Below are 18,651 nucleotides of genomic sequence, written 5' to 3'. Positions count from 1 at the left end.
AATTTAATCCCGCAAGCAAGAATCCAATTACACCTGGCCTTTACTTCCCATACACTTTAGGCAATTTTGCAGGATGCCAACGTTAGCAGTTCCCCGAGGGTCGACCCAAGGCTTTCCCTATTGCCTTCTGATTGACCCCCAGAAGCCATCAAGCTGCAGAGGCTCACTGCACAGCCATGTCGCCTAGAAGCAAAAAAAGTGGATACTATTCAGTTATTTCTTTGAACACCTGCAGCTTTTTTAAGATGTGTAGACAGTGAAAATTCTAGGAGAGCAAGCCAGTGCTGTGCAGGGGAACCCATCCCTAGTCCACATACTTACATTTTCCCAATCCCCCGCAACCCCACCCCATCCCATTCCAGGTAATCGTACCTATTTTAAGCGAGGAGATTTCCCTATAGCTGTAACCATCCTCTTGAGGTAATATAACATGAAGTCTCCCTTCACTACTTTCCTTTATGTGCCTATATCATGGCAAGCTCCTCAGGCTGTTCTCATTTAACTTGGTTTGCCTCAAGTCCTCCATGACATTTTAGAAAACTTTGGCTTTGATGTTCTAGCTATTCTACAGGTGTTTCCTCCGATATTTTCACCCCCTGAATTTTTAGCTTTGTTTCTGCATTAAAAATGGTATCTATAAATCTGAATACAACAGGATTTTTGTGGCTTCTTTACTCTCTCCATTTTCCAAGAAACCCACTTGCTTTAAATAGGTTGTGGAGACTTCATGAAGACTTGGGCAGTGGAAAAAACTTCAAAGAGCTGAGAACTGTTTAGGGGGTTTAACTTCTTTCATCTTTTTCCTTGGCTGTTTCCTAAATCTGGCTCCAGATAGACCCATGGAGTTAGCCTCCATCCTCCTGGCTTCCTCACAGGCGGGGTGGGAGCTGGCACCCCCTCCCCAGCTTTACCAGTATTCCTACAGAGGCAAATTTAGTTATAGGCATACATGCATTTCTTCCCTCTTTGGCATCCTCCCTTCTTTTACTCTCCTCCTACGGCTCCCCATTGCTATTTTTAAACTCCTTCCTCACCTCCTATGTCTTACCACCCACACCCACTTGCTGAACCAGTTGGGGAGGGCACTTTTCCTGTTGCTTACATGTTTTGTGCATGGTTGAATTTGTACCTTTAACTGAGGCAGTGCCCATATTCCATCTTTTCCTGGTATCAGAACTTCGGTGTGCGGTTGGGTGTGTTTTTGTTTATTATGAATGCTTTTATTTATTTATTTATAGAGCGCAACACTCATCCCAAGGGATATCAAGGCGCTGGTAGCACAAAACAAGGCCTGCCTGCCGAAAGGGGATACATGTAATTCTTAGTATTTAGGGAATAGGTGAGTTTTTAGTTTTTTTCGAAACATCAAGTAGCTAGGATTGAGTTGTAGGTCCAAGTGGAGCTCGTTCCATTTCCTAGCTGCCCACATATGAGAAGGAGCGCCCTCCAGTCCTTGCCTTCTTGATACGCTTTGTTCTGGCTAATGCTTAATGTGTTGACCGGAGGCTTCTTGTGGGGACATAAAACTCAATTGTATCCTGGAGTATCTTCAGGCCGCTTAGATACAGGGCTCTGTGCGTAAACCCTCACCAATTTAAATACTGCCCTGTGACTCATGGGTAGCCAGTGGAGACTTTTCATTCACATTGATGCAGAGCTTAGTCTGTTTTTATTGCAGACCAGTTTGGCTGAGGCATTTTGAAGCACCTGTAGTCGCGTGAAGAGGTACTCATTCATGCCTACAAATAGGGCGTTTCCGTAGTCAAGCTGACTTATGAGCAGAGCTTGTGTAATTGTTCTTCTGCAATCCAGAGGCACCCAGGGGAAGAGTCTGGATAGCAGTTTCAGGGTCGCAAAACTCTTACCACAGAGGGCCCGCACATGGTCCTTCATGGAAAGAGTATCATTGATAAGAATGCCCAGGTTTCTTACACATTGCTTAGGGATAGGAGCGGCACCGAGTGTTTGTGGCCACCAGGTGGCATCCCAGATTAGCTTGGCCCCTCCGAAGAGCAGAATCTCCGATTTCCCTGCGTTCAGTTTCAAACAGTGCTCATGCATCCACAGTGCCAACTCTGAGAGACAGTTGTGGAGTTTTACTTTCGAGACTTCAGGTCTTTCCCCCAGGGCTACCATCAGCTGTGTGTCGTCCGCATAGGGGCAGTTACCGATTCCCCACTTCCTACAGATTTTGGCCAAGGATGATACATAGGCATTAAATAGGGTGGGGCTTAACGATGCTCCCTGTGGGACACCACAGCTGATGGTGCTAGATCTGGATTGGAACTGACTTAGCTGGACTGTTTGTGTTCGATTACTTAAGAATGAACTGAACCATTTCAGGGCTTTAGAGTGAATTCCTTTTTCGTAAAGGGTTTCATGAAGCTTGTTGTGGGAGACCGTGTCGAACGCTGCCGACAGGTCTAAAAGTATCAATGCTACGGCTCCGCCCTGGTCAGTGCATGTTCTGATGTTATCCAACACTGCCAGCAACGTAGCCTCTGTACTAGCCATCACAAACTGGCCCTGAAGCCAGTTTGTGATGGGTCCAGTAGATCATTTGTTTCTAAGTAGTGCGAAAGTTGTCTGTTTACCAATTTCTCCATGACCTTTGAGAGATAAGGCAATTGGGAGATTGGGCGGTAATTTTCCGGATTCAGGACGTCTGAGCCTGCTTTTTTTAGCAGAGGAATTACTGTTGCCTGTTTCCAGGTATCAGGGAAGGTGGCAGTCATGACGGAGTGGTTGAGAAGATGGGTGATGTAAGGGCAGAGGATCGGTGCAATCTGGGCAAAAATGAAATAGGGACACGGGTCCAGGGGGGATCCTGACTTTACTTCACCCATTGTTTATAAGACCTCTGCCTCTGTAAAGGGCAGGAAATCACTTAATGCTGGTGATGCTGCTGAGAATGGGTTTCGGAATTTCTGACTAGCTATATCTGTTTTGACAATAGGGCTAAAGGTCGAATAAATTTTGCTAATCTTGTCCGAAAAGAAGTTGTTGATTTTCTCGCAAGCTTCTGCTGAGGCGGGTAAGGTTTGGAACATGCTAGCTGGTTTGCTAAGTTCTTCCACTATCTTGTATAGTTCCTTTTCTGAGTTGCAATTTTCGTTAATACGTTGTGCATAATAGGCCTTCTTTGCACTCCTTATAGCATGATTATAAGTTCTGAGTTCGTACCTATACTGTAGCTTGTCAGTATCCAATTTGGACAGTCTCCATCGATGTTCGATGTTCTGACATTTCCTTTTTAGTACTTTGAGTTGGGGTGTGTACCACTTCTCCGTGGGGGATCTTAGCAGCTGCTTAGGTTTTTGTCTGGGAGTAATTAAATCCAGAGTCAGCCCAATTTCTGTCTCAAGATTGGCTTATCTTTTTCTAGGTCTCTAGCTATCCCCTCCTGTGCTCCTTTTTGTGGGCTTTTTTCAGATTTAGGTAGCCCAGGCCAGAGGAGTAACCATAACAGCTGCCTTTTTTCTTATCTGAAATCTGGATATGTACACCAAAGGCATCCCTTCCGAAAGCAACCCTTTCAAAGTTGGGGGCACTACGGTGAGAATTGTGCTTTCCCCCTCACTTCCCCTCCCCATCCCCACACTGACTTATTGGGTCTTCCCTCCCCTTCACAGGTCTTACTAACTTTGACATGCATCCATTTATCTGTTTTAATTCAGAGGCAATTAACTTAAAATACACCTTATGTGACTTTATCGTATCTGTGTTCGCTGTCACTGTCTCAAGAATAACCTGCTAAGTTTTTGCATTAGGACCATGACATCCAACCTCGAGGATGAATGGCATGCACCAACTGTAAAGTCAGGAGGTAACGAGGAAGGAGGTTCTACTTTCACCATATTGATATGGCTTAGCAGCATCCCCCCCCCATTTTACAGTCTCGGCTGCAGCCCGAAATATTTAGATCCTTAGGTGATGTCCCACTGATAGTGGTTTCCTCCAAGTCCAGCATTTCCTGACTCCACTGGGGCCTAGATGTTTCTTCAAGGGGGCTGACTTCCCCACCCTCTCAAGAGTAAATGGGGTGATGAAGATAAACTTGGTTCCAGCTGGGCTACCCCCTGTTCAAACCGGGAACAAGACTCAGGTGGCTCCATTGTGTTGCTGGGGGCCATAGGGAGATGATGCTCACATGGTGGGGCCGCATTGAGACCATAAAAATTATGATCTCACCTATAGCAAATTACTGTATATCCATGCTTCCACTCTTTCAAATTATTTCCACCATAGGCTAGACAAACTCCTAAGCACCTTTATCTGGCAAAATAAACATCGTAGAATCTCAATCTAAAAACTCCAGCTGTCTACCTCCCTTGGAGGAGTAAACCTTTCAAATTTCAGAACCTACCAAACAGCCTTCCTGGCTAAACAGGGCTTTACGCGAATTTTCCCTCCACTGGACTACACTCCACCATGGCTTCTAGTCGAAAGAGCAATTCTAGAGGATTCTTACCCTATCATGATTCTCCATTAAAATTAAACTCTCTACCAGCTAAACATATTTTCCAAAACATCAAAAAGGCCCTGTTAAAACTAGACTCAAACCTGGAAGTTCCGATAAAGTACTCTAACTTGGTTTCTCTATGGAATAACACGCTATTCAAGATTAAGGGCACTCCAATTTGTTGGTCTTGGTCTTCTAAAGGAATCCACTTTTTAGCACTATTAGGCCCAAAAAACTACCCACTTTTTTTCAGAGAGCTACAGATTCAATTTAACCTTGAAAATATTGACTTCTACAATTCCCTTCCAAAACTGATTACTGTTGCCCACAGACGGAGTCACCAGGTCTCAAGATACTGCAAACATTTACAACCTACCTCTACACTCCTAAACCTAGGCATACAAGAGAAATGGGACCAAAATACCTCTTTATCTCAAGAGAATTAGAACTCAATTTGGAAATCTGTTTCTCATAAAATCATACCAGCACACTCTCAAACCAAATACTGGCTTCTACATAGAATCTTTTGGACCCCCTCTCGCCTTCATAAGGTTGGCCTGAAAGATGACCCAACTTGTTTGAATTGTAATAAAAAAAGGGTGATTTGCCACATTTGCTCTTTTCATGCAGCGCTATCAACACATTTTGGGACAGAGTATTCGAGTTTCGCTCATCACCATTTGGCTTTCAGATTAAACACGAGTTCCAAACTATCATTATGGGAATTCTTGACCCTCGCCAAACCTCCCACAACAATGCCCTACTACTAGATATTCTACTAACAGCAGCTTGTTGATCCAGCCTTACCAATTGGACAAACACTGCGGCCACCTCCTTTAAGTTCTGGCTGAACTGGATTGCTCGTATAAGTGGCGCTGATAACATCGCCTTACAGCACTCTCCTTGGAAATCACAACATAGACCTTAATGGGGAAATCTTGACACCCGCTTCACTAACAATAAACCCACATGAGTCCTCATCCTCAATCCTCATCCTCAATATACACACTATTTCCTCCCCCACCTGTCAGCTAAATACTCATTATCTCCCAGTAAGGGACCCGTACACTGTGCATTCATGTACCTTTCACTCCTACAATCCTGAGATAGCTCAAGAACTGTGAGCATCTGTATATATTGTTGTTGTATAATATTTTTAAATGCTTTCTCATGCAATAGTGATAGGTCTTAAGACTGTCATACATAGTATTTGTATGCCTCACAACTGGAGCCTTTTTCTGTCCCCTAACATATTAGTATTTTGTAATGCAATTGTATTATCACAATCCTACCCTACTCTACCACCGCTGCCGTTGGTGTTTTATGTATAATTTACTTTTTAGTATTAAATCTGTTTATTAAGCAGAAAGAATAATCACACTGCACCTCACAAAGAGAATTAGCATCGACGCCGAGGGGCGGCTGTCTGGGCCAGTGGCATAGTACACGCCCAACATAGTGATACCAGACGGTGACAGTTAACACAGCAAGCCGCCTACAACCCATCCGGGCCGGCCGCGTCTAAAGAGGTGCTCGGAGGATGCAAGTGGAGCTAATGACAATGCGAAGAAACAAGAGTCTGCAAAATGAAACAAAACTAACCCCAAACTCCCTGCCCCCCCCTCCTTGTCCAGTAGTCAAGCACAGGGTATCACATCTACGCCATCTCATCTACGAACCCAGTGGAGCCGCCGTCACCGGGCCCTTGCGTTTGCGTGTACGCGCCTCAGGCTCCGGCAATGGGGTATCTGCGAGGCGTAGCAGTCGGAGATACCGGGGACAGCTTACCTCCCGGAATTCCCCGGTCAGCAGGGAGAGGAAGGGCTGCCACAAAGCTGCAAAATCCACCCCCCTCCCTGTCGCGGTTAGTGAGAGCTTTTCCATACCCAGTATTGCCCAAAGCCTATGTAACCAGCCCAGTTGCAGTGGAGCCTGCGCCGCCCTCCAGTGAGCCACAATGTTCTGTACCGCCGCCCCCAATGCCAGTGCAATCAGTCTACCCCTCCAGGACTTCAGAGGGTACATGAGGGCGTTAGGGAGACCAAGTATGATGTAGGCAGGGAAACGGGGCAGTTGTGTATCTAGGTGGGAGTCAATGAGGTCCAGTACGGACGGAGCTTATCGCATCCCCACAGCAAATGCTCCAGTGTCCCCAATTCCCCACACCCCCTCCAACAGCGATCGCTCACTCGGGGGTCCCACTGATGCAACCTCTCGGGGGTGTGATACCAGTATGTGGCAATTTTGGTCATCGTCTCAGTGAGGCCTGTGTGGTGGGCCGAATGTCTGGCTCTGTAGTAGACACCCTCCCATTCCTTCCTCGTGAGTTGGCGCCCCAGGTCCCTTTCCCACCTAATCTGACCTGCGTTGTATGTGTGAGTATTGGTGAGGAGAAGCTGCTGGTATAGATCCGAAATGATTTTCTTATCTGATGTGCGGGTCCATAGCCACTTCTCATAGTGTGTGAGATGTCGTTGGGCGCCTGGTGAGATGGAAGGGTGAAGGACCCAGTGCCGCACCTGTAGGTATCGCAGTCGGTCTGCCTCAGCAACACCATAGTCCTGCTGCACCTGGTGAAACGGAAGTATCCCTTTGAGGTCAAACATGTGGCCCACCGCTCTGCAGGGGGTCGCCCGCCATGCCTCAAAAGCCTTCGTGTCCAGTCCCGGTGTGAAATCTGGGTTATCAAAGATCGGCGTCATCGGCGACGGAAAAGAAGTCAACCCCTTCTTCACAGCAACCTTGTCCCAAACCCCAAGGACGGTGCTCGTGATGTCGGAGGCGTATAAGTTGGGGGGTCTGTGGCACCGTGGGAGAAATGGGACCCCCTGTAGTGGACGACCGGCCACTGCCTGGTCTTGAAAGAGCCAGTGCTTGCCCGATTCTAGTTGATGCCACTCCACCAACGTGCGTAGTTGTGCCGCCTGAAAGTATAGCGCGAGGTCGGGTATCCCCACTCCCCCATGTTCCGGTGGCAGAGTCGCTATAGTATGCTTGAAACGCGGACGTCGCCCATTCCAGATAAATCTCGACAAGTCCGACTGTGTGTTCTTGAGCCACTCACGTGGTGGTCGCAGGGGGAGTGTCTGGAACAGGTACAAAATCTGTGGGAGCAAGGTCATCTTGACCGCCGCGATTCGGCCAAGCCACGACAGCGTGAGAGGCCTCCAACGCCGCAGCTGGTCACGGATCTTTCCCGTCAGAGTCGCGTAATTGGCCTCTGCAGTGGCCCGCACTGTCGGCGCCAAGTGGACTCCTAAGTAGGAGATGGAGGAGGCCGACCATTGCACCTGAAACTCCGCCTTGACCTCCGTCAGGACGTCGGGGGCCAGTGAGATATTCAGGGCCTCCGATTTCGCCTCATTGATTTTAAAGCCCGAGGCTTGCGCGAAGGTGTGGAGTTCCACGAAAAGCGCTCGCAGTGATTGCATCGGGTCAGTGAGGGATAGCAGTATGTCGTCCGCATACAAACTAATTTTGTGAGTGTCACCACCAAAGCGGACACCCGAGATGCGATCGTGTTGTCTCACTCTCTGCGCCATCGGCTCCATATAGAGGGCGAACAGGAGGGGAGAGAGCGGGCAGCCCTGTCGAGTACCCCTGCCGATTTCGAACCTCGGGGAGGTATGGCCATTGACCCGCACCGCGGCATTGGGACGCCGATAACAGTTGAATATGCGGTGACAGAGAGTTTCCCCAAACCCGAAGCGCTGCAACACCTGTTCCAGATAGGGCCAATGCACCCTGTCGAACGCTTTTTCTGCGTCGATGGTGAGAAGCATGCAACCCGGTCTCGTGCGCGAGCCAGCCTCGATGAGATGGAGGACTCGCCGAGTATTGTCGCTGGTCTGCCTCTGGGGGATGAATCCCGACTGGTCAGGGTCTACCAGCTGCTGCATATACGGCGCCAAGCGGCTCGCAATGATGCCGGTGTAAAGTTTCAAATCCACATTAAGCAGGGAAATGGGCCGATAGGAGCCGCATTCCGTCGGGTCACGACCAGCTTTAGGGATCACTGATATGGCCGCCTCCAGCAATTCCGGGGGAATGGCACCGGGTCGATCAAAGGTGTTAAACAGGTCGCGCAGGATGGGGGCGACCTGCTGGCAGAATGTCTTATAGAAGGCCGCCGTATAGCCATCCGGTCCCGGCGACTTCCCCACCTTGAGGCGGGATATCGCTGATATGACCTCCTCCAGGCCAATGGGCCGGTCTAGGAAGTCCGCTTGTGCTTGCGTGAGGGTGGGGAGCGTCGCGCTGTGCAGATAGTCCAGGCCCACCTGGGGGTCAAGGCGATCCGCGTCGTAGAGGCCGGCGTAGAAGTCGCCAAAAGCTGCCGCTATATCTGCATCTTCCGTAACCTGCGTCCCGTGCGTGGAGTTGAGGGCGCCCACTTGGCGTCTCTGTTCCTGTGCCCGCAGCCTACTCGCTAAAAGCTTCCCGCAGCGGTCACCACCGGTGTAGTACACGTGCTTGAGACGGATGGCGGCGTATTCTGCCACATCCTGGTCTAGTGCCGCGAGCATCTTCCGCTCCGTGCATAACTGGCGCCACGCCCGCGCGGCCCCAGTGCGTTGGTGCATCTGTTTCAATTCAGCCACCCGCTGAGTGAGTTCGGCTCTTTTCAGTGCTCTGTCCTTGTTATCAGCGGAGGCGATAGAAATGATCTCGCCTCGCAGGACCGCCTTGAGGGCCGCCCATTGAGTGGCCTTGGACGTGTCGTCGTTGGCATTGTGGGCCAAGAATTGCGCGAGCGCGGTCTTGAGCCTATCCTGTGTTGCGGGCGACAACAGGAGTCCGTCCCGAAGCCGCCAGTGGCGCCGTGGTGTCGGCGTAGGCGCCATCCGGAGAGTAGCCACCACCGGGGAATGATCAGACAGCGAGGCTGGGAGTATCTCTACGTCCTCGGCCTGCGCCATCAGCTGTGCGGAACACAAGAAGTAGTCCAGTCGCGCGTAGGTCTTATGTGCCGCTGAGTAGTAGGTGTAAGCCGCGGAATGTGGGTGGAAATGTCGCCATAAGTCAGTGATGGCCAGGTCAGAGAGATGTGCATGCCCCGATACTGAGAGTGCCCCCACCTGTCCAAACCTCTGGCCGGTGCGGTCAGCCGTGTTGTGAAACACCAGGTTCAGGTCTCCCCCAAGCAGTAGGTGTGGATGTGTAGTGGCTGTGGCAGCTTCCAGTGCCGTGAGAAGGAACTTTTCCTGCCCCTCATTAGGTGCGTACACCGAGCCCACCAGCAACGTCTGCCCCGCCACCTGGAAGCTGTGGAGGAGAAGCCGCCCCTTGATCTCGGCCTCTTTCTGCATGACCCGCCCCTGGAAGGACCTAGCAACCAGTATAGCCACCCCAGCAACCTTTTTGTGTGAGGAGGAGAAAATTTGCCACGGGAAGGCGCGCGACCGCAACCTAAGGTGGTCCTTGGGCACCAAGTGTGTCTCCTGTAGGAGGCAGATATCTGCCTTTGAGTGGTCTAGGAAGGACAGGACTGCTCTGCGTTTGACCGGGTTGTTGAGGCCTCGCACATTAAGGGAAAGTATCCTCAGTGGGCGTGTCATGGTGGGCGTAGTGAGTGGTAAGCTATCGTTATGTCTGGTGCTCGCGATGTGGCGGCATGGCGCGGGGCAGTCCCCTGGTCAGCGCCACCCCAGTTCGTGACCCCCAGTAAAGAGCCCACAGGCCCTGGACAAGGAGAGTGCCCTCCCCCCTCCCTCCCTTTAACCAACACCCTTCCAACTCCCTCTTGCAGAACACCGCCTACCCACCCCCTCCCCCTCACCCCAACTGACCCGTCCCCCACTCCCCCCCCCTCTCTAGCCCCAAAAATGAACTGTCCCCTGCGCCCCCACCTTCGCTTCCCCCCCCACCCCAATCCCCAAAACCCAACCAAAGAAACCAGAATGAACATCATAGTCCCAGGTCAACCTAGTGAAGGAAGGACCTGTGGAGTAGTCAGTGTCCAAAGTGACCCAAGCCAGTCGGAGTCAAAGTACAGATAGGGACGTGGTGGTAGCGACCGTCGTGGCTCCCCACCCCGCCACCCCTCATGATGCTACTGTCTCTGCACGCCCCCGCAAGGAGTGACTCATGGAGGTCCAGAGGTGTCCTTTGCTACTTCCTGAACCGCGTCAGCCTGCTCCTTGGCAATTGTCAATGGGTCCGGTCGGGCCCGCCGCTTGGGCTGTCTCCGTCTGCGGACCTTCTGCCAGCCGTCGCGACGGGGTCTTGATGAGCGTTCCTGTGACGACTCCGTATTAGTGTCGTCGCTGACATCCTGCTCCGGGAGCTCGATCCCCAGCAAGGTGCAGGCGTCCTGGAGGGAGCGCATCTGGTGGAGAGAGCCATCCCAACGGAAGATTAGTCGAAACGGATGGCCCCAGGAGTAGGGCACCTCCTTGTCTCTCAAGAAAGAGGTGACAATCTTGAATTCCCGTCTCTTTTGGAGTGTGATCGCCGAGAGGTCCTGAAAGAGCTCCACTGATGCATCTCGGAAGCAGAGGGGTCGAGACTGGCGCGCCTCTCTAAGGATTCTCTCCTTCAGGGGGAAGTCTGGGAGGAACGCCAGTATGTCCGGGGGAGGTGCAGGAGCCCGGCGGGGCAGGCCCACTCGGTGTGCACGGTCAATGCGGATGGGGAAGTCCGCCGGCTCCTTGAGGATTTCCCGGAACAGCTCCTGGAGATATAGGGTGACACTATTCCCCTCCGTCTTCGATGGCACGCCCCGGACCCTGATGTTGTTCCGCCTGGAGCGGTTCTCCAGGTCCTCGGCGTGTGCCTGTAGACCTATCTGCTGTTCATGGAGCCGCAGGACTTCTTGCTGAAGATGCACCATCTCCTCGCAGCGGACCTGGTTCGATTCCTCCATCGCGGCCACCCTTTCCCCCAAGCCGTCCATGTCTCTGCGTATTTCCTTTTGTTCGCTCACCAACTCCTGCTTAAGAGTCTGGAAGTCCTCTCTCAACGATCCGAAGAGGGCCTCGAGGAAGGATCTCGTGACCGGGGCCTCCTCCTGGCTCCCACTCTTACCGGACGCGGGTATGGGCGACAACGACGCCGGTTGAGCCTTGTCCCCTTTCTGGGATTGTTTCCCCAGCAGGTCGGCGATAGAGCGGCCTCCTCTTCGATTGGCATTTGCCATCTTGGTGTGGTTCGCCGAGCCCTCTCTCTACGTTCACGTTCTCGGGCTGACGCTCCGGCAGGACAGTCACTACCCCCCGGGGGATCGCTGTGACTCCGGGGTTCAGGGATTATGCAGTGTCTCTGGGGGGCCGCCGGGCCTGACAGATCGCCACTCGCCAATGGCCCAATGCCCCTGTTGTCCCGTGAGTGCTCCCCGGGCGTCCGCGGTCGTCGCGGCCTAGTCCGTCCGACGCTAGCCGTGCCCCCACTCACCGCCCGTAATGCTCAGGGCTCCTCCGGGGGACACCGCTCCCTCCGAGATTGCAGACGTCTCCAACCTCCTGGCTCCTCTCCGCTGGTCCGCCTAGTCCCAGACCGGGCCCTCTATTCTGGCGATGGCCACCTCCCGCCCGGCTGCCGGTCAGGGTGCGCGCTCGTGGGTAGGTCCTACGGTGATCAGGGCCGCAGGTGTCACTATCGCCTCCCAGCCGCCTCCGGGAGCCCCGATCACAGCCCACACTCGCTGCTCCCGAATCAGTGCGCTCCTCCCAGTGGCGCAGGTGAGGTCCTGTCCGCAGCCGGCCCTTTTCCCGGCCGGTGAGTAGGCCCCGACCGGGCCTTTGATGCCAGCACTGCCGGTCTCCTACGTCGCAGGGTGGCACACCTCGGGGACTCTCAGCGTGCCAGTCAGTGGCGACCGGGCCCCGAGCGAGGAGGCGCAACAACACTCAGCTCGGCCGCCAGCCACCCGGCGCTCCCCTTTCAAGCCAGCTCAGGCCCAAGCCGGGGCCTCGATTTGGGCGCCGGTGTCAACCGCTCCCGGGGCCGCTCAGCCGGGACCAAGGCTGCCGCTTCTCCGCGGCTTCCTCACCGGCAATCCTGTGCTGTGGCTACGCCTGCCGCTCCACTTGCCGCCGACGGCGAACTCGCCGCCCCACTAGCCACGGGGGACCACCGCCTGGGTTGGGCCCCCCTCTCGACTGTTCTGTGGAGCTCACCGGCCGCCGTCAGGAGCCAGGTACTCCAGGTCTGAATACAGGACTATCCGCCCACCAGGGGCCAAGGCAGGCGGGCGAGGCGACTCCCGGCCAATGCTCCAATCTCCCAGGGTCCCGACTCTGCACCCGCTTGGCCCACGCTATCCCGCCAGGCCCCGACCGGGCCCTCGATTTATAAGCTCCCGGCCCACCTTGTTACTCACTGCCGGGAGCTCCACGGGCCGCTCGAGTCTCTTCTCTCCCTGCCAGTTGCCTCAGGGGTCAGGTGCTTATATTGCGTGGGCCAACTCCTCCAGTGCTCCGCCGTTGCCCAGTCGCATAGGCCCAGACCGGGCCCTCAATTTTCGCGCTCCCGGCGTATCAGATTTCAGCCGCCGGGAGCTCAATGCGCCAGGCCAGCCCCTTGCTCACTCGGCGCCTCTGGAGGTCGGGGGGGTACGCGGCGTCCCCCGATAGGGTCCCCGGCCGCCCAGCACCTCCTCGGTCAGTCCGCTTAGGCCCAGCCCGGGGTCTCGATTTGGCGCCTTCCGCACCTCTCGCTGCTCTCGGTCGGGGTCTCCCCCGGGCGGGAGCAGTCTCCGGCTTCCCGGTGTTGCAGGGGACGCCGCTGGCCTCTCAGTCGCGTCGGGGGTACTTGCGGCGGTTGTGGGGAGCAGGGCCTCTTGAAGGTCGATGTTTGGGGGCAATTCGCTATGTTTATGGGTGCTGAAGGGGAATTAGGGCAGGGAGCCACGCAGACCTGCGACTGTTCAGGTCGCCATCTCGGCCACGCCCCCTAATTTACTTTTTAAGTGTGTATTCGTTCGGTCTCATCAGACCACTCATGCAAAGTATGTCTCCTCTCTAGTTCCTTTGCTTTATTCTTTCTATGGATTATGTTTGTATCATGCAAAACATCACAATAAAATGTGTTGAAAGAAAACAATATATATAATATATTGTGCACTTTGAGGAGATCTTTAACATTTACTTTTCCGCCTTTGTTTATTTAATTTGTAGTTTCTTGTAAGAGATTGGAGTATTAGTTGAAGGGGATGAGAATCCACCTCAATCACAATTCTTGTCCGGGTAACAGTACAGTAATATGAAAACACAAGAATAGTCCCAAACATATTTAGAAACATAGAGTACATTTTAATAAACAAAATTACTCCAAAATGACAAAAATCCAATTTGTAGAACTGGAGCTCTACATTTCTAAAGTTTAAAGTTCAAAATAGCTGCAAAAAGTGTGAAATGCCAACCACTGGATGCGCATGACAGGGACTAAGTCAAAAGTAAAGGCCGACCACGAGACAGGTACCAGGTTTCTTCCAGTGAAAAGTTTTACCCATGAACTTACTTTCTTTTTTGGAGCTCTGTTCTTTTCAGTGCAGCAAGCCTGCAGCCTTTACCCCGAGGGATCCACGAGGCTGGGCTCCTTCTCCGCGAGGTCCAGCTGAATTTTGTCTTACTGCAGAACGTGGTAGAAGCAACTTAAAACATTGACCCAGGGGTGACCCACCTTCGTCACATGGCTTGGCTTGGTTCCTAGAGCAAAACATTGGCAAAAACTTTCAAACGTTTTCCAAGTTTTAAGAAACTTCACTAGAAGCACACTTTGACAGCAGCCAAGGGCCCAGGACCTTGGAGACAGCATTTGTAGATCAAGACTCCAGCAGAGGCCAGCAGCAGGGTCCTGGGTAGGTTCAGTTGGAACTGGTCAGCTGGGAATGCAGGAATATGAGCCTCTTGGACCTGCTTGTGTCCCTCTAGCCAAACAGGAGGCCAACCCTATGACCCTTGGAATCTACTTCTTTGTCCTGATTAGGAGGAGAGCAGGGCCAGTCTTAAGGGCTTTTCACAGGTCCAGAAGTGATCTGAGGGTGGTACTGTGGGTACTACATTTATGTCCAGTGCCAGCTTGTAGGTGGGGGAAACTCTTGGTCTCTCCCTAACCTATGGGGTTAAAATTCTCTGGAGTGACCTTAAACATTTTTGCAGCGCTTCCTGTGTGTTTACTGTAAACTATCTTATAGTCCCCATCTACCTAAATCCAACATGACAGTAAATTCCTTCCCCTGGTCAGAGCTCCCTGTGTGGCTATGATAATGGGCAAACCCTCCTTTGTGGTTGCCACTACAAACCGGTTCTGCAGTACCACCTCCTTCCTGTGACAGGGAAAGCATGTTTTTTGAAGTGCAGGAAAGGGCTGGAGCCCACCAACCACCATCCTACACAAGGAAGAAAAACTGGTCTCCACACCCAAGCTTTTTGTCCACTGCCCCAAACTGAAGCTAAACATTATATTTACTTCTAATGTAACCCAGTGTTTTCCTGTGGGAGGGCCAGCCTTGCTACAGTGAAAACAGACATTGGGGGCTTTTCAGGCCAGGACATGTAAAACATTAAATACACATTGCCTCCTTTTTAAATACCATGTACCCAGCCTATGGGCATTATAAGGCCTACTTTGGGGGGTGACCACCATCCTACACAAGGAAGAAAAACTGGTCTCCACACCCAAGCTTTTTGTCCACTGCCCCAAACTGAAGCTAAACATTATATTTACTTCTAATGTAACCCAGTGTTTTCCTGTGGGAGGGCCAGCCTTGCTACAGTGAAAACAGATATTGGGGGCTTTTCAGGCCAGGACATGTAAAACATTAAATAAACATTTCCTCCTTTTTAAATACCATGTACCCAGCCTATGGGCATTATAAGGCCTACTTTGGGGGGTGACTTACAAGTATCAAAAATCAACTTTTAGGCCTGCAAAAGGTCTTATTTTGCTAGGACAAAATTACAGTTTTAAACTGCTTACACAGGCTGCAGGCCTTGATGCATTTTTTTGCAGTGCTACTATAATGGCTGGCACAATGAGTGCTGCAGATCACTAATAGCATTTAATTGATATGCCCTACGTGCATGTAGTACCATATAATAGGGACTTGTAAGTCAATTAAATGTGCCAATTGTGTGAATGCCGGTTTCTCTATGTTTAGAAGGAAGAGCACAAGCACTTTATCTCTGGTTGGAGGGGTAAAGTACACAGAGCCCTAGGGCTAGCAAAATTAGGTTCAGCATAGGAAGGCAAAAACCTCTGGCGGAATACCATACAGAAGATGGTCTCCTGCCCTCATTTCAGCTTAATTATTTTTTTTAAGTATGTTATTTATTTACGGATACAATAAACTGGTAGCAACTCAGATGTTTCCCCTAAAGTTCTGGAATTTCTTTTTTCACTTGTTTGGTAACCAATACATTTTTGAAGTTGAATGCAGATACAATTGAGGTGTTTATTCTACAGCATCATCCTTATTCCCGGGTCTCGGTTTGGAAGTCACTGGCTCTTGGCCAACTCCCATGTCCCGCTATTAACACTGATTTTACCTTCTGCCTGCATGACATCATCATCACTTGTATATGTTATTCTCTTTTGAAGAGTATGAGCGGAATTCTTCTTTACCTCTGTAATAAAGGGAGAAGGTTGGTGATCCAGGAAGCTAACTCTGCTTGTTTCGATTAGAGGAATGTGTTTTTTCTTGGCTTACCTGGGTATCTTATCTGTCACCTTCATGCAGTTGTCATATCTGTTACTTAATTTACCTCAGCACACACCTGTTAAATACCAGTTGAATATCATCTACAGGTTACCAGTGAATTAAAGGTTAAGACATTTTGTATAGTGCACAAAACACTTGATGGCAATTGTCCGGAGTAGTATTGGTCTTAATTTCAGCTATACGTGCCCACTCGCATGCTTTATTCATATACGAATGCACTCTTAGTGTTCCCATTTTCCTTCGCACTAGCGCAGATGAGTGCCCATACTTGGTTCTCTGTCCTATTCCCATCTATGCTATATTAACGTAAATGACATAGGCAGTGGCCTTACTATAAAAATTCACTAGCCTATAATGTGCCTCTAAATGTTGGTGTATTTTCATTCTTCTGATTTTCTGTTAAATCCACCAGAAACTGTATAAACAAAAATAATCTTCATTTGTTGGCTTTATTCTTGCTAAACCATATTTAATATGTTTGTTCTTTCAGGAAGTAGTTTCGGATCTGATGAGCCAAATCCAGGAGCTGAGAAAATCAATCATTCTTAAAACTGAATCCATTGATTTGATGGGTGGAGAACTAGAAGACCTGAATGTATGTGCTAGTCCTTTACTATTATATGCACTGATGTTCTTTGTACACATGTAGTCCTGATGTATGTGCTTTTTTTTAAATTATCTTTTGGGCAAATTATGAAATCCGCTATCTGTCTTTTCAGAAGGCCAATGAAAGTAGGTTTTCAATAAAGCTCTTAACATTGTACTTCACTTATTGGTAGCAATGGTGACATGTCTGTAATGTCGGTCTTTCTGTCTACTTATGGAAAGTAGATGAATCTGCAAAGAGATGATATAGGAAGCTGCTCTTAAATAAAGATACCACCTGCATCCATTTTCTAAAGCAAATTACGTTTATGGAAAATATTAGACAATTTATGTTAGAAGACATATCCATGTGCTGTTCTGTGTATTGGATTCAGTATATATTTTTGCTTATTTTACAGTTCAAATATAGCGCTGTTCTCCTTGCTAAGGAGGAATACAAATCCATTATAGACGATCAAGCCATTCAGATTGAGAAACTTAAGGAGGACTTGGAAAGAAAACAGTCTGCTGATAATGTTGAGGTAAGGATTTTCCTTGACGCTGATCTTTTGTAATATGTGTATTTATCTGCAATAGCATTGTTTTTCTCCATTGCTCACAGATTCTGAGCTTACATTTTCTGAGGTGTATGTTTAGTCATGGTTAAAGAACTATTCGCAAATCATTGGCGCAGACCTTGAGGTGATGAGATATTTGAACTTACTCAGAATTTATCCCATCCTTTGGATTTACTGCGAGATCCATCTGGTGTCTTAGAAATATATCCACCTAGTCTAATAACGTTTCAAGATCATACTGGGACAACAGTTTGCCATCTGAGGAAGATAAGATTTCTATGAGAAATACATTTGTAAATGTATTAACTTACTTGGGTAGTGGTATATGAGCATAAAGGAAAGCTCTTGACTCAGTGAACCAGACAACAGAAGCATGTACTACTACATAAAATGGAAATGAGCACTGAACACTAAGTGGATTCTCCAATTAAGAGTCAGCATATGTTCTACTTTTTGCCTATTCTAAAAAGCATCCAACTGAGCATATTTATTCTTTGCAATTTAAAATATGTTTGGTGCATATATAAATGTTTAGATCTGCTATATTGATACTGCATGCCATATTTTTGTGTGATTTGCGGATGCGCCTACTTCCAAACTTTGGCACTAGCAAATAATAGGTTGCAGAAAACAAGTGACTAATAAAGGTTGTGGTTTGTTTTCATGAAGACTCGGGGCAAAGACAAAAAGGATTCAACGTGGAAAGATTTTGGTAATAACCAGCAGCTGACCGAATTAGTAAAAGAAATCCAATTGATCTGGGGGAATCAAAGACTGTTCGGAGTTCATGTTGAATTCCATGTTTTTAATTAATTAATTAAAACAAGGCACCCATTCCTTTCCTATAAATACTACGTTCCCACCATGATGTAATTATGGCCACCAAGACATGATCTCCATCTTATTGGAGTTTATTTTGAACTAATGGCAGCCTGTCCGATGCTAGAATGTATATTGACACAATAGTACAGGGTGTGGTGCACGATTGTTTCAGCATAGGAATGGTGAAGTTGAGCCCTAAAGGGACTGCAAGAGAAATCTACCATAGAGGGAATGTAAAGGTGGTAGAGACACTGCCTACTAACAATCAGTTGAAGAATTTAACCACCCATTGGGAAGGCCTCTGAAATAATATAGACTTGAGAAGGTTGGCCAAGATATTGTGGTACACATTTCCAAAAGCCAGCTGGGCAACAGTAGTGACACAGCACCATCAGCTTGAAAGAAGAAAAAAAAGTTAAACACTGGTGTCTGTGGGCCTGTACTTATCTGAAATTGGGGTCACTGGCAGGATGTCACTGCCCATTGGAAGCTCGCAGCTTCAGATTATTACTAAACCAGGTAACCAAAGCAGGCATTATTTT

General features: G+C 49.6%; 1 protein-coding gene across 3 annotated transcripts in view; it reads left to right on the top strand.

Moving 5' to 3' along the window:
• The window catches only part of KIF15 (kinesin family member 15), a 927,215-nt gene that overhangs the window by 502,298 nt on the left and 406,266 nt on the right, over window positions 1-18,651 (top strand). For all 3 annotated transcript variants that reach the window (XM_078663524.1, XM_078663523.1, XM_078663522.1), the window contains exons 25-26: window positions 16,615-16,719; window positions 17,129-17,251. In XM_078663524.1, the coding sequence (XP_078519650.1) occupies window positions 16,615-16,719; window positions 17,129-17,251 (228 nt within the window). The remainder of the gene's footprint in view (window positions 1-16,614; window positions 16,720-17,128; window positions 17,252-18,651) is intronic.

Source organism: Lissotriton helveticus, chromosome 10 (genome assembly GCF_964261635.1).
Source record: "Lissotriton helveticus chromosome 10, aLisHel1.1, whole genome shotgun sequence".
NCBI classification, from domain to species: Eukaryota; Metazoa; Chordata; class Amphibia; order Caudata; family Salamandridae; genus Lissotriton; species Lissotriton helveticus.
The sequence above is the reverse complement of the archived record's forward strand: the minus strand, read 5'-3'. Positions and strand labels throughout refer to the sequence as shown.